The sequence below is a fragment of the Emydura macquarii genome, unplaced genomic scaffold (assembly GCF_026122565.2).
Source record: "Emydura macquarii macquarii isolate MOO-44397 ecotype Brisbane River unplaced genomic scaffold, CSIRO-AGI_Emac_v2 contig_1348, whole genome shotgun sequence".
Lineage (NCBI taxonomy): Eukaryota > Metazoa > Chordata > Testudines > Chelidae > Emydura > Emydura macquarii.
The window spans coordinates 695,519-712,089 of NW_027131485.1; the positions used below are offsets into that span (position 1 = coordinate 695,519).

Here is a 16,571-nt window from a genome sequence, read left to right on the forward strand (position 1 = left end):
CCATTTCTGACAGATGTATGTTTAACTTGTTCTTAAAAACCTCCAATGATGGAGATTCCACTACCTCCCTAGCCAATTTGTCCAGTGCTTAACTACCCTGAAAGTTAGAATGTATTTCCTAATGTCCAACCTAAACCTCCCTTGCTGCAATTTAAGACCACTGCTTCTTGTCCTATCCTCAGAGGTTAATGAAAACAATTTTTCTCCCTACTCCTTGTAACACCTTTTATGTACTTGGAAACTGTTATCATGTCCCCCCTCAGTATTCTTCTCCAGATTAAACAAATCAAATTTTCTCAATCTTTCGTCATAGGTTATATTTGCTAGACATTTAATGATGTTTGTTACTCTCCTCTGGACTTTCTCCCATTTGTCCACATCTTTCCTGCAATGTGCTGCCTGGAAATAGACACAATACTCCAGCTGATACATCCCAGAAAGACGACACTGTTGACTCATTTTTAGCTTGTGAACCACTATAACCCCCGTTACGCTTTCCGCAGTACTCTTCCTAAGCAGTCATTCCCCATTTTGTATGAGTGCAATAGATTATTCCTTCCTAAGTGGAGAACTTTGAATTTGTCCTTATTGAATTTCATCCTATTTACTTCAGGCCATTTCTACAGTTTGTCCAGATCATTCTGACTTTTAATCCTATCCTCCAAAGCATTTGCAACCCCTCTCAGCTTGGTATCATCCACAAAATTTAAGTACACTCTATGCCATTATCTAAATCAGTTATGAAGATACTGAACAGAACTGGACCCAGAACCGATCTTTGCAGGACCCCATTTGATATGCCCTTCCAGCTTGACTATGAACCACTGATAACTACTCTCTGGGAATGGTTGTGCAACCAGTTACACACTCACTTTATAGTAGCTCCCTTTAGGCTATGTTTCCCTAGTTTTTTTTTATGAGAAAGTTATGCGAGACTCAGTATCAAAAGCCTTACTAAAGTCAAGTTATACCATATCTACTCCTTCCCCCCATCTACAAGGCTTGTTATCCTGTCTAAGAAAGCTATTAGATTGGTTTGACACAATTTGTTCTGGACAAATCCATGTTGACTGTTACTTATCGCCTTCTAGGTGTTTGCACATTTATTGCTTGAATATTTGCTCCATTATCTTTCCGAGGTACTGAAGTTAAGCTGACTGCTTTATAATTTCTCGGTTTGTCCTTGTAGTGCCAATCTATAAAAAGGGGAATATTTGCCCTCTTCCAGTCCTCTCTCCAATCTCTCCAATCTTTCATGAGTTTTCGAAGATAATCTCTAAAGGGTCAACATTACTCCACTAGCTATTACATCCAATGCAGATCTGATGTACCAACAACCTACTGAGCTCAAAGAATCTTCTACCAAATATCAACATGGGAGTTCATAGATTCACAGATTCCAATGTCAGAAGGGACCATTGTGATCATATAGTCTGACCTCCTGTAACAGTTTAATACAGGTCATAGAACTTCCCCAAAATAATTCCTAGAGCGCATATTTTAGAAAAACATCCAATCTTGATTTTAAAATAGTCAGTAATGAAGAATTCACCACGAACTTTGGTAAATTGTTACAATGATTAATTACTCTCACTGTTAAAAATATATGCCTTATTTCAAATCTGAATTTGCCTAGCTTCAACTTCCAGCCACTGGATTGTGTTGTATCTTTCTCTGATAGATTGACGAGACCATTATTAAGTATTAGTTCTTCTTGTAGATACTTATAGACTGTAATCAAGTCACCCCTTAACCTTCTTTTTGTTAAGCTAATAGACTCAAAGAGCTTAATCTATCACTATAAGGCATGCTTTCTAATCCTTTAATCATTCTTGTGGTTCTTCTCTGAACCCTCTCCAATTTATCAACATCTTTCTTGAATTTTTAGCCCCAGAGGTGGACACAGTATTCCACCAGCAGTCACATGAGTGCCAAACATAGAAGTAAAATAACCTCTCTAATCATACTCAAGATTTTCCTCTTTATGCATCCCAGGATTACATTAGCTCTTTTGGCCACAGCATCGCACTGGAAGGTCATGTTCAGAGTTGGGGCCTTGCAGAATCAGTGCAACCATTGGCATTAACGCAGAGTGGGTCTATTTCCACTGAATCAGTGGACAGGAAGCTGTCCTCTCTTTGACTGAAGAGATGATTATCCAGCCTCCTACCCAAGCAGAACACACTGCACCTGGACAATTACCTCCACACAGTGTGTTCCAGAAAGTGTGAGGGGAATATAAAACTTCATTATAGAACATCCAAAACAAACCTACTTAACCCTGATTAAAAGTAAAAGATTGGGGAGGAAATTACCAAAGGTAATTCTAATTACATAGAGAGATAGTGTGTGCACACGTGCTTAGCCAGATTGCTAGGAAATATGAAAACACCTGAAAGAAGTTAGTTAATCACCTTTACAGAGAGAGTGATGTCACAGAAGTTTTTCCCCTTCTCCATCTGCTGGTAGGACAATTTATATCCCTGTCATGGCTAGTGTAGATGGAGGTAAATCTTCAGAAGATACACATTAGCGGTGTTTAAATAAAGAAACAAAAAGAACTATCTGTGCCAATTTTCAGTTCCATAATACATGAGAATTCTACTTGATTGAATGGATAAATATGTTCTGCTTGATTTTTGGATTTGTTTAATTACATATCTGAAATTTTCTTTAACATAATACAATTAACTACTTCACTTCATTGAGACAATTGACTCTCGTTGAATTATTTTGGGTGTGGGAGATGCTACAGGAGTGAATTTCATTAAACAGTGATGGAAGTGACAACATATGCATGGTAAAAGTGCTAGTTTTTTTTTTTTTTTTTTTAGCAGTTCTGTCAACATATTTCACCCCTTCTAACCTCCAACATTTCTACTATTCCAAGAATATGGAATGTTATGATGCCAATTTATATTTCACTTTAGGAATTTAGAAAAAAGTCTAACAGGGACTAGTCTGACACTACCAAACTCATTCAGTTATGACCTAACCTATGTTTGAAACCAAGTTCAGAGATAAAAGATGAATTCATTAATGCTTTAAGTGCTAGCCTATTCAGATTCGTAGGTCCTTCCCCACTACACCTTGTAATTTAGAGCCTTGTCCATACTAGAAAAGTGCACCAACCACTGCAAACATCTTGTGTCCAGTTTTGGGCCCCCCACTACAAAAAGGATGTGGACAAGTTGGAGAGAGTCCAGCGGAGGGCAACAAAAATGATTAGGGGGCTGGAGCACAGGACTTATGAGGAGAGGCTGAGGGAACTGGGCTTGTTTAGTCTGCAAAAGAGAAGAGTGAGGGGGGATTTGATAGCGGCCTTTAACTACCTGAAAGGGGGTTCCAGGGAGGATGGGGCTAGGCTGTTCTCGGTGGTGGCAGATGACAGAACAAGGAGCAATGGTCTCAAGTTGCAGGGCGGGAGGTCTAGGTTGGACATTAGGAAAAAGTTTTTTACTAGGAGGGTGGTGAAGCACTGGAATAGGTTACCTAGGGAGGTGGTGGAATCTCCATCCTTAGAGGTTTTTAAGCTGAGGCTTGACAAAGCCCTGGTTGGGATGATATAGCTGAGGTTAGTCCTGCTTTGAGCAGGGGGTTGGACTAGATGACCTCCTGAGGTCCCTTCCAACTCTATGATTCTATGATTCTATGATCTCAGAAACAAAGAAGAGCTGAGGAGGAAAATCTCCCCAAATGGGCAAATGCAGTCTTGAGACATAGCTGGAAATTAAATGGACATGTATTGACAGAATTCCATTCTCATGTATAGTTTTCAAATGCACAAAAGTACATTCAAATATATATATTCAAGACCTTTGTTCTATTTTTAGGTTTTAGTTGATAAACTAGTTAGTTAAATCCATCAGTGAAACTTCCTAATTTGTTATTTTAATTGTCCCCTCTGTATTTCAATCATTTTAATTTTAAAAAATAACACTGAAGTAAATCTAAACTGCCAGAGCATACTATATTATATCAATACAGTCATTTGTGCAACATAAAAGGTGGGATTTTCAAAAGCACAGTGTTGACTTCATTGGGAGCAGAGTTAATTCAACGGGAGTTTTACCAATTCTGCACATGCTGGAAAACCTAAACTTATACTTAAATATTAGTGAGTATGCTGTTAACATTGAATCCCATGGCAAAATATACTTTTGAACATGTTTAGTAACACACAGGTAAGCCACAGGATTGGCAACAAAGTATGAAACAGAAAATATTCTAATAACATTAAACAGTTTTTTCTACTTTTATAGCAAAACAGAGCAAAAAAAAAAAAACCCCCTGTGAAATGAGAATAGTAATATTCAAAATACAGTACACAACATCATTGTGAAAAGCCAAAAATGTGGATAATACATAGGTCTTGCAATCGCAAGATGGGCTTTATTTTAATAAGGTATTTGTTAAGAAATAATGTTAAAAAGCACACTAAAAGAGAGGCTCTTTCCCTCCCAATTGTATAACCCAGTGTGATCAATCCTGCCAGGCTCTGTGCACTACTCCCCACTGAAGCCAATGAGACTTCCAAGGATGGAGCATTTGACAGATCAAGTCATAGGTCTGCAAAAGAATATGGAAGCCCTATTTAGAACAAAATATTTTATTGTAACAGTTAATTAATAAAACACACATTGCTAACCAATTAATTAAAAATCAAGTGTCTAAATGTAAACGTAGCCAGATACTACAAGCCTCCAACTTAAGGAATACTTGGCAGCTCCCTAGGGTACTATGACCATAGGAAGTATCTTGTGCTACTGAATTACTATTAAATCAATTGCTTGATTGGTAAGACTAGCATCAGCACAGCTAAAGAGAAACTTTGCAAGAATCCCAGGTTACTCAGGAAAAGCCCTCTCTGGAATTTCATGTGGGATATTGTATACAATCATAAACATAACCAATTATAGTCTGTGGCCATATTCCCCTTAACAGAGATTAAAGGGACATTTCAAGTTGGCAATCTAATCAATTAAAAAATAAGTTCGTTAAAAGCAATTCCAGGTAATGTTTGGAGTTGTAATATCACACTCTGCTGCATTTAAAGCGTTTTTCTCTATCCCCTGTTACTGAGTGAAAAACTCAGAGAATGAGAAACTGACTAATTCACTAGATAGGGGGAACAGTAAAGCTGTCTATACATAACATGCAGTAAAAACATTTTTTCTTTAATATCTCTATTTTATAACAACCTTTGTCAGTTTCTGATAACAACCTATGAAGTGCTCCGAAATGTGACATAAATTGATAGTACACCTTTAAATCTGTATATCATATTAAAAAAAAAAAATTCCTCCACACACATGCAATATAAACAAGCCAAATCCATTTACAGAGCACCCTGCCCCAGCTTCAAGAAAGCAAATAAGGCTCTAATCAGCCCAATTACCCCATAAGAGAGAGACACTACAACGTAGGACTCTGAATATCCATGCTGGAATTTAATCCAAAAAAATATTATGCCATTTTCTGGCTTAGTAAAATCTTTCCCCTATTAGTACCACTAGATTGGAATACACTGTAGCCTGAGTCCCCTGCCAGGGTCACCAAAAAGATTGTACACCCCCTCACGTAATGCCTTCTGGATCATTATGTCTGGGTACCTCCTCTAGACAAAATGAGAAGCATAGCCTCAATGCAACTTTGTCTTATGAGACTCCTTTCTCCAAGACCCTGCCCCCATAACAGCACACTCACTCCATGCATACTGCAGACATTTTCAGAGAACAACTCTTCTTCCAGCACCAACAAGGCTCAAAGCCACAAAGGGACTTAGTGTCTAACTTTTAGGTGCCATGAAAATCACTGAAATCCACAAATCCTGTGTTAGGTGCCTAGGCTCCCTAAACAATGCATGGGAAAAGATAGGTGCCTTGGAATGGGATACACAACATTCTGCACACAAGGTGGGGAGCTGCCTAAACTGGCCAATAATAATAGCATCTGACAGGAAGGGTCTGCTCTAAGAGCATTGCCCCTCTCAAGCCCTGCTCAATCCAGGCTGGAAGGAGGCACCTATCTCTGCAATCCACAGGACCCACTGCTGAAAATAGGTGCCTAAATTGTTTCTTCACAGAATAGTGGCAAATTCACCTAACTCTACACAAGATATCAGGAGGGAGAAAGGCAGACTCCCCATTAATTTAGGGATTAGGAAACTCACCAGGATGGTGGAGACCCCCTATTTAATCCTCCCCCCACCTCATAAGAAATTTAAGCAGCTTTCAAGTGAGTGCCCTAACCCCTGGACTACAGAGTTGCTCTCATGCACTTTCGGGTCCATGGCATATTTAATACACAGTGGAACAATTTCAATAAAAGAGATTGTGAGAGACCCACATCAAAATATTCCATAATCCAATGGTTAGGGCCCTCACCTGGGAGGTGGAAAATCCCTCCTCTGCCAGGAGACGGGGGAAATTGAACCAGGTTCTCCTACAGGCTAGGTGAGTATGCTAACCATTGGGCTACAGGGGCGGCCTCCTCCTCTTCTCTTAACCATTCTGAATGGAGTTAGACATTCTCTAAGTATGCTTATAAGATCAGGCCCCACCAGCAACATAAGAGGAGGCATGCAAATATTCACCTGGTTTGAATTGAGGATCATGCTAGGGCTCAGATGTGAGATTGGTGTCCAGGAATCTCCCTAAGGCAGCAATGCACATTCCCAGAGGCAGAAACTTAGGTGCCTTGAGAAATTTTACAGCAAAAAATTAGGTGCTTAGTGAGGTTAGGCACCTACAGTTTAGGTAACAGCTGAATGGGAGTGGTTTTTAGATTGTAGTACCACCTAAATCTTGGCTTTAGACATCTAAGTTCCTTTTTGGACCCGGGCCCAACACACCTCCCAGTATTCTGTCTCTTCAATTTAATTCTAGCACTCCATCCTACCCCAACAAGTGCTAAGACCACCTCTAGATACATTTAAAAACCTTTTCTATTGCCTTCTGGCAGCTCACGCTGACCCACAATTGGGTTCAGATTGAATCCACTATGTTATGCTCTTAACCTTCAAGTGCACAGCACACCAGGGACAAGCCTCTTACATTCTTGTGATTGAGCAGCCAAAGTAAGAACTGATTTCCAACTACATAGGGAAAGTGGAGATGATATTAATCAAAGTCTACATTGGGTGGATTTTATAAAACTTGAGTCTCTTTACCTTAATAATGGCACATGTAAAGATTGTAGAACTAATCTGCATCTAAAGACTACTACTCAACATCTGTGGACTATATTAACTATTCTGTAAACCACATCTGATTTGACAGCTTTTTAATTTTTGGAAAAGACTCTTGCAGTCTTGGATAGGTACTTTTTTTTATGTTTTTACAGCAAACCAAAATAAATATTATAGAAAGGACACTGCTGAAATAGTTCAACAATAGAATATAGGGTTCCGGAGTTGTAAATTATGAAGAAAAATTAGTTGTATGAAAAAAAATAGCTATAGTTGCGATTATAAGTGAGGCTGGTAGCACTCCCTATTAATAAGGTTGCCCAACACTTCCCATTATAAGACTGTTTTTCAGTAACTTATAACTTTGCCAAACTTCAACCAACTGGCTGATCTATTCCATGGTAGATGTCTGCCTCAGGCTGAATTTTGTTTTGTAAAATTTCAAGCAAAATGTTTCAGCTGTTTCTGAGAATAATGTGCAGTGAACAAAGGGGGGAAATGTTTTGGTCATTTAAAAAAATTCTGGCAGTCTTTTCTGTGAAAAGCTTTAGCACCCCCATGCTCTGGAGCAAGGATGTGAAATATGACAGGTGTTCTTTGTATCAGAGATGTGCCTTTTGCTGTCCCCATGAAAATCTGCCCAAATTTGGCCAAGTTATAAGTCTTTGAAAATCACAATTTGCACATGATCAGTAGAGAATTCTGAGATTTAGCAGCTAACAAGGCAGAACCATCAGACACTGAAGCAATGACATGATATGAAGATGCAGACATCATAACATTGTGAGGCAGTGCCATGATATGGTTTGGGGAGCTCCCAAAGCTAACGTCACAGTCCTTTCCCAGAATCCTACAGTAGGTGTTTGGTCAAGAAGAAAAGCCACCAGCTTTGCTGATTTCCTTTGAATACCATCAGAAGGAAGGGAAAACAAGAGGACTAATTTTCTTATATACTGAATTTGAAGTTTCATGATCAGCTGATTTAAAGAGGGCATTTTAAAGCAGAAAACATTTGATTTTTTTCCCAACTCTGTCTTATCACAAAGTCATCTGAACACATTTGGTTCAAACTTTCCTGAAGAACCCCATTCACTACTGCATCACTCCAATTTTACACCACTGTAACTTCACTGGTTTCAATGAAGTTACATCAGCAAAAAACAATAATGCAGTTCTGAATCAGGCCCTAAGACTGTTCTAACTTACACCAGCTAAAACAGTCCCCTAGGAACATTTCCAATGATCGGAGAGCAGTGAAGAGCATCATACTCTGGTTCCAAACCCCCATGTCCTTTGCTGGATCTACCATGCCCTCTGCACTGATGGTGCCATGAGGGGCATCTGATAATTACCTTATAATGCAGGAATCCTCAGCTCCTTCTTTAGGGCATCTTTATGGTCACTTTGCACCACTGCAGTAGTGCATGTTGACTTTAATGGGGGTTGATGATCTGGCCCAATAAATACAGCTTATGGAACAATGGCACAAGTTCTATTATCACACTATAAAGCCCTATTATCACACTGTGGATTCCTATGTCCACCTTCCAGTAGTGCATTATGCAACAAGACCAATATGTATCATGTGGCTTACAATACACTCTCTCCATCCTCTCTCACTACTGTTAATATCTTCTCTCTCATTAATTTGTCTGAGGCACTTCACTCAAAATATGAATGAGTTAGCAGCTATGTATAATGTGAGAATGTTATTAGATTTCTTTTAACTTATTTTGAAATATTTCAAAATAAGCCAGTTTTTTAGTGAAGTATACAAATGAATCCATTTTAACAAATCTATTTAAATGCACAGGAAGAAGAATTCACACATTTGAAAACTAACATAGCAAATGCTGTACTAAGAAAAGGGGACACAGAAGGATATGTATTGTGATCTGATGACCATCTGAAAAACGGTATAAAACTGTTATAGGGCTAAAAATACCTCTTCTAACATTTAACTTGCCATACCTTCTGCTCTCCAATAAATTCACCCTCTCATCTGCCTGCCTGTCTTTCCCTTTTCATAACAACTATTTATCTCTTGATTTAATTTGCTAAGTATCCTTTGCAAGTTCTTCATCCTCTTTTTGTATCAAATGCAGTTTGCAATTTATTTTAAAAATTTCTTGCACTTAACATGTTCACAAATCCCACCAGATTACAAACTGGTATTAACAAAAACCATACCCCATAAAAATACATTCCTCAACCATCCACTTCACTGGTTCTATCAAAAGCATAATGGATATTAATGCCACTTTAAATAAGGAGTCAGCTTCTTATATGATTTTAAATTATAAATTTGATCAAGTGGCATAAAAAATTACATTTTCATCTCTGTTAAACTAAGAAAATGAAACAAGCTTCTATTTCTTTAAATATTAAGATAGTTTTTCTTGTTAGAGAATGCTTAGAGCAATGCAATGGTTTTATCTTTTTCAAAATTACCGCAGCTACAGTCAAATTTTAAAAAGTATTCATTCAATTCTTAATAGAAAGTGAGATCTTTGTTGCTAGTATTTAAAGGCATTCCCCAAAATGTATTTCAGCCTTTAGCAACTTCAAACATATTTACACAAACAGTGGTACTTCCATTCAATGCCTCCAGTCCTTTAGTAGACATGTCACTATTAAACTCTAAGGGCCCAACCCTGTAATGAGCGCTGTTCAATCAGTGGGGGCTTTGCATAGGCACAGGGATCCACACAACCACAGTAACTTGCAGGATCAGGATCTTTGTTTTAAATACAATAGTTATCTACAGAAGCACTAGCTAATTTAAGGTGTTGTTAATGTGATCTGAAGCCTTTCACCACTACCTTGCTAATCTGAACCTGAAATTACTAAACAGTGACTAACAGTGGTTATAAATTATTATATTATGCCAAATTATTTTATGGCATATGATAACTTGGTGCTAATTAGCTCATTTCTAATAGACAAATTTGTCAAAAACCACCACCAGCATCATGGTTGGCAGGCTCAGCAGAAAGACTAAGGACTGAATAGGCATAGAAATTTAAAGTCTTGCACTAATACTGCCCAACTTGAAGGGAAGACTTCACTTTCCAGTACTCTCAGTTCTTGAACTTTTGTAAACTCTAGATTAATTTTAAAATGAAAATCCACCACAATAAGACAGTATCACACTTAGCTATCTCTGAAGATTGAAAAACTGATTAATAGAAATGTTTAAATATCTTCTAATACAGCCTAAGAAAATTGGAATGAAAATGTTGAATAGTGGATTGCCAAAATGTTTTATTTGTATGTTTCATCTCTGAATCCTATGTTCTATATAGATCATCCAATTGTGGCCAGTACTCAAACTAGTTACAACTGCAAAAATATTTTATCATTTATTTGAAAATATGAAATACTTGGTCTCAATGATCTTTTCCATTCAGTTTAGCGGGACTTGAACTAATAGTGCATTTCAATGTACCTGGTTTAATTTTAAAAGTGCTGGAATAGTCATTTGTGAAGACTTCAGTTCCTAACAGCTATAGGCTTCACATTTAGAATGTTGTATTTTATTTTTATCAGATAAAAAGATTAGAGAGCCATGTAATACCCTTGTGCATATGACCAACTCATCATCCCATTAGAAACCCTCTGTAGCTGTACCAGAACTTTCATTTTCAAGATACATGAGCTTTTGTCAAAAACTGATATCTCTTCTATAATGTGAATTTTCAATATGATATAAAAATGATGGATATATCATACAATTCAGAAAGCATAAAGAACAGCAACCTGTTGCTGCCTTTAAAATGTGTGACAACCTGTTTGAAGTGTACTGCATTAAGATTGGTACTGTTTTTCATGACTTCTAATTTTAAAAGGACTACTACTATGGGCAATGGGATATTCTGATTGGGGCTTCCTCAGTCTCTCCTATTCAAATTGTTCCACTGTGGCTAAAAAATAAAAGAGTGACTAGACACAGGGTTGCCCAGATGGGTAGCCTAACCACTGGACTACAGAATCACTCTCACACACTCACTCTGGCAGAATGACTGTACCACTGTGGATAAATACCTCAGTAGTCATTGAGCCTGAGAGAGAAAGAGAGTATGTAAGAATGATTCTGTAGTCCAGTGGTTTGGCGCATCCATCTGGAATGGGGGTGACCCTGGGCCCAGTTCCCCTGCACCATTATTTATCCATATTGAAACAGTTTCAGCAGGAGAGATTGAGGGAGCCCCACATCAGAATATCCCATAGCCCTGTGGTTAGAGCACTCTTCTGAGAGATGAGACCCTGTTCACATCCTTTCTTCCCCTTTGGCAGAGACAGAAGAACTGAACTGGGATCTCCTGCATGCCCGTTGACTGAGTGCTCTAGCCACTGGGCTAAAAGTTATAAAAGGTGGCTGGCAGGAGCAGTAGCTCCTTTTCCTTGTATGGAGTGAGGCAGATGCCTAACTAATTTTCACAAGGATCACCTTAGGAGCCTGATTCCCAATCATGGATTGCTAAGCAGAGAGGTGCCTTCCTGTAGCCCAGATTCAAGCACCAATCTCCAAAAGAAGGATGGGGCTTAGGACACACAGCTCTCACCCTCATCTCCCATTGCCTAGCTTAGGCAGCTCACTACTTGCCATGCTGTCTTTTGTGATTTGCATTCTAAGGTGCCTATCTCTCCCCATTTACTGTACAGGGAACCTAGGCTCCTTACCCAGCTTTTGTGGATCACAGTAGTGTTCTTGTGATTTTTGCTGACATCTAAATGTTAGGGATCCTGACACTCTGATTGCAATGACTAGGTTCCTTCCTGGAGACCACCCTTTGTGGGTACCTCACTGAATGAATTGTTCATACTTCATTGACAAATAGTTACTAAACCCCCACCCATGAAATTACACAAGTGCTTTTCTACTGAAGGAGAAAGTACTTTCTTTCTACCCCCTCATACACCTCTTGCTTGTTTCATTATTACTTTGCCTGCACATTTAATAAACAGATTTGGTGTTAGGACAATTTTAAAGTTTAGGATACTTTGTAACACTAGACTGTATACAAATCTCAAACAAAGAAATTCAATAAAGATGTATTTATAATGTGCTTAGTAAACTTAAAAATATGGTACTAAAATAATGTTGTTACACTTGTGCAGTACTTAATATAATGTATGTGCATAGTTTTTATTGTAAGAAGAAGGTTACTTTCACTATTCATAGGGAAAAAAAATTTAAGAGTCAATTGATTCAGGAATCTACATATAAAACTGACTTAACTGTGAATCTGAAGAAGTCCAATTTAAATAGATATTCTAAAATATTTGCCTTTCAAAATAAAAGGTCACATTGGTACATGCGAATCAAGGATACAAAAAAAGAGAAGAAATGTGAATTATAACTTGCAGAGGATTACATTAACTAGATTTAAGTACATTCTGTTTTACTATAACAATTCCCTCTGTTAAAGTTTGCAGGCCTCAGTACAAATAGTTTGGGAATAGGAATGACAGCATAAACAAAACTTCAAAAGAGGCAGATTTATGAGGGTGGAGTCCATTATTAAACAGTAGTTTAGAACTAGTGGATACCCTGGATCTGAAAATTTTGAAGGGATGCAATGCCTGAGTACCCATACTACAGCAGACTTAGTTTCACAGACCCCTCCCTCAACACACAGACTATCCAGTTATTAAACTTCAGCATAGTGTTCTCCCCCATGAAATTCTACACACACACAAAAAAAAGAGCTAGTGAGCACCAACACAAACATGCAAAGATAAGCAAAGTGCTGCACTGATTTTCTTTGTAAAAGACTAGTTGACTAAGTCAGGACATACTGTTTTACACTTTAAAAATGAACTCAATAAACATCTATTAAATACAGAGTTAATCAAAACAGAGAGGGAACTTTATTTTAAAGATTTTTTCGCAGAACTCATTCCCCTTTTTAAGAGATTATTAACTTCCGAGTTTTAATCGCTGACTAGTCATCCCTCACTATAGAGATGAATACTGTGCCTAACACACTGCTCAAACACCATACACTCAGCAGTAAAACTCAAAACAGCAAAGAAAGTGAAAGCTGCATTTGTTCAGCGTGTTATTTTGCTCAGCCAACCGTAATGCTATTACCTACCACTTATTGTTTACTCTGTCAAAGGATTACTAAGAGTTACCCTGCATCTGGCGATTTTTTTAAAAGGTAATTTTAGATGCAAAGTGATTGCCACATGATATCTGAAGTCGATTGGTCGACTGTGATCCTGGGTTTACAAGGGACTCATTTGATTGCAAGAATATCTGATGTGGAAATTCTCAGAATAAATCAATCGCAGTTTTTGTGTCAGTTAAATGTTTTTTTTTAGCAATCTAAGAACTGAACAAGCCTCGAAGCTAAGTTCACATGCAATGACACTCATTTTTAAAAGATTTCTGTTTTACATGCCTGATATAGTCGGTTGATTTCTGTCAGTTTCTCCTGATAACTTATGTCGCTGCACAATATTTTTTTTAAACTCACACATAAGTTAACTCTTCTGCTGCCTAAGAAATAACAGAAATGTATGTTTATCTCCAACTACATACAAAGGCCAGGTTGTGTGACGATTAAGAACAAGGTCCCGATATACCTGCTGATACTTATCTAGGGGGTCGAAATAGGGTAGTAAAGGAAGATAATTAGATAAAGGAGCAAACGCTTGTTCCTATAAAGAAACCACTGTTTATAAAGAAAATACCATTTCTTTATTAAATCCCCTGTTAAAGACGATTTCTGAAGTTTGTTCTCTATTGTGTGATTAAAGCAAAAGGTCACATCCATGCCTGATTTCTATGTTTAAAAAGACAGATGCAGTATTTAAAGAAAAACGTCTGTAGCCCTACCTTGTGCCAGTGCTTGCAACATGTGGAGCTGAAGCAACAGAAACGCCCACCATCCCCGGCAGAAGATGCAGAAGTTTAACTTTATCGTCATCCGGTCTCCCCAGCTATTCCTTCGTGCAATAATTTCACGATGCCCCTTTCTTCCAACCATTATTTCCTCACGGATCCCCGGTCGATCCGACTGCCTGACAGTTTTGTCAGCTCTTTGGTCTTTGATCACTCCACACCCCGATGCCGGGTTCTCTTTGGTGGGTTGGGGGCATCGCCCTTTGCTTTCATCCTGAAGTTTTGGGGGAACAGAAACCCCCGGTTTACAGGAGCGGAGGACTCGGTGATTTGTGCTCACTTTGCATGCGACCCGAAAGCAGCACGCCGTGTGCATGACTGTATTATAATCGCCACCTAAATCAATGTATCTTGTAGAGGTATTGATTGAACCAAAACAACCAGGCAGAAATGTAAAACACATGTTTTTTTGCAGTGTCACATCCAATGCCTTCAACGCTGAGAGAGTAAGTTTATTGGCGTCAGTATTCCAGTAAACCTGGATCCTTCATCACATCGCTAGCAAAACTAGAGAGAGATTGATCCATCTAGAGAGCCACCAGCAGACAATCCAGAGAACACCTTTCATACCGCGAGGATGACGGAAACTATTCCCACTTGTGATTTTTATGGAACAGGTTAGTTTTTCGTATGTGTCCCATTTCCCGTGAAACCTTGCTACAGAAACGTTAAATTCTTGTATAAGAAGAAAATAAACCTAAAAATCAGGGGGAAATATCGCACTACTCCTTGCACTAAAGATTTATTTCAGACAGTTTCAGGATTAGCCATGCAGATATTCCCCCCCTTCCCCAGCTCAACAGTTATATTAATCCGATTTTTCTTTGAATACAAATCTGTCATCAATAGGAGGGTTTGAAGGGTCCTCGACGAGGTAAATTTAGCAGCCCTGGCTGTGATTCCAGCTAGATTTGAAGTCAGCTGCTACAGGCCAGTGGGGGTGTCACTCGAACTCTCACACTCAGCCGGAGGTGGCGGTCGGTGGGGGAAACCTCAGTTGATCAGATTTCCCTCCTAGTAGGAAGGTGCTGGTCTGTTTCTTGCAAGAGAACCGCAGGAAAAACCATCTCCAACAACATGCAAAGGATTTGCTTCTGATCGGCTTTGGAAGCAACAAAGAGAAACCCTCAGATGGGGCGTTTCAATGAGGAGGGGAAATCGCCTGAAACAAGCAGCAACAAGGTGAAATCCTTCCAATCCCTTTGCTTAGATGGACTCCTCCTGCGTTCCTTGTTTGTGCAGCCTTGGGATCGTGGTTCTTCCTGTGCGTCTCTCCCTGTAAACATAAGGGGGAAGCTCTATCACAATAGCAGCAGCAGCAAACCTCTACACAACAAAAGATAAATAAGCGCTAAAGGTTTAACATTTAAACAAAGCAGATGGAATTGCTTCCCCCTCTCTTCCCCTCCCCCCCCCCCAGAGAAAGGGGGAAAGTTGAGGGGTTTTAAGAGGTATTTTTTTCCCTCAGATTTTTTCCTGATTGTTTACATACAAATAAAAAAAATCAGGACAAACAAAACCAAAAGTAAAACAAATCACCAAGGAGGGAAATTGACAAAACAAAAATCCTGCCAGCTCCCCTCCCCTGCTCGCCACAGGACTGACGAGCCTGAACTTTCCTCACTCCTGTACCACCTGGTATTAATTTAGCCCCTAGCCTAGTGTATCGCCCACACACTTCATCTCTACCTCCCCCCCCCACACACACACCACTTTACACTGAGTCTCATCATGTCCCCTACTTCATCCTCCCCTCACCACCCCCCTTACTCACTCCACATTCACTTCCCAATCTCCCCTCAACTATCCCAATCTCCTCCCCCATACAGTCCCTATCCCCCCCTCCCCCAAACACCCCATCTCACCTCCATAGCCTATCTCTATACATCCCACCTCTCCCCTCCCCCAACTAACTGACCCCACACACCCCCTCCCCTCAGCCCACCCGCCCATTTCCTCTCTCCCCACCTCCTCCCCCAACCTACACCTAGCAGTGCTGTGGCTGTGTGGGGACCTCCCTCCCCGGGCCAGGCAGAGCAGCTACAGGGGAACAGAGAAGGCTGTTTGAGTTAGGGGATGTGTGGGGGTGGGGTGTATTCGCACAGGTTTGCCCGCCTGTTCTGTACAGGCGCGAGGAGGAAGGGGGAGGGAAGCCGGCTCCCTCCCCTCACACACTAACTGGCGGTGAGCGCGGGACCTTCCCACAGCCGCACTAAACGCTCACAGTCCAACCTTCCATTCCACAGCTTCCCTCCTCCCCCACCGGAGGCACCGCCTCCAGCTAGGCGACTGATTGGACAGAAGACGCGTGGCAAAAGAGGAAAAGAGAGGGGGAGGGGCGGGCGTCCTTTAACGGCCGCTCGCGCTAGCCCGATGGAACGTTGCCCGGCTCCTCGCGCTCGCTGCGCCTCCTAGGTTTGCAAGCCGGTCTCTGCAGCAGTTGCAGCAGAAGGGTGGAAGCTCGGGCAC

General features: G+C 39.9%; 1 protein-coding gene across 1 annotated transcript in view; it reads right to left on the reverse strand.

The window, feature by feature from the left end:
- Window positions 1–15,727, reverse strand: part of SDK1 (sidekick cell adhesion molecule 1) — a 640,423-nt gene extending 624,696 nt beyond the window's left edge. Inside the window, exons 1-2 of the mRNA XM_067550834.1 lie at window positions 15,642–15,727; window positions 14,037–15,378 (exon numbers count right to left, since the gene is read on the reverse strand). Coding sequence (XP_067406935.1) covers window positions 14,037–14,505 — 469 coding nt within the window. The 5' untranslated portion in view covers window positions 14,506–15,378; window positions 15,642–15,727. The remainder of the gene's footprint in view (window positions 1–14,036; window positions 15,379–15,641) is intronic.
- Window positions 15,728–16,571: the final 844 nt, after the last annotated feature.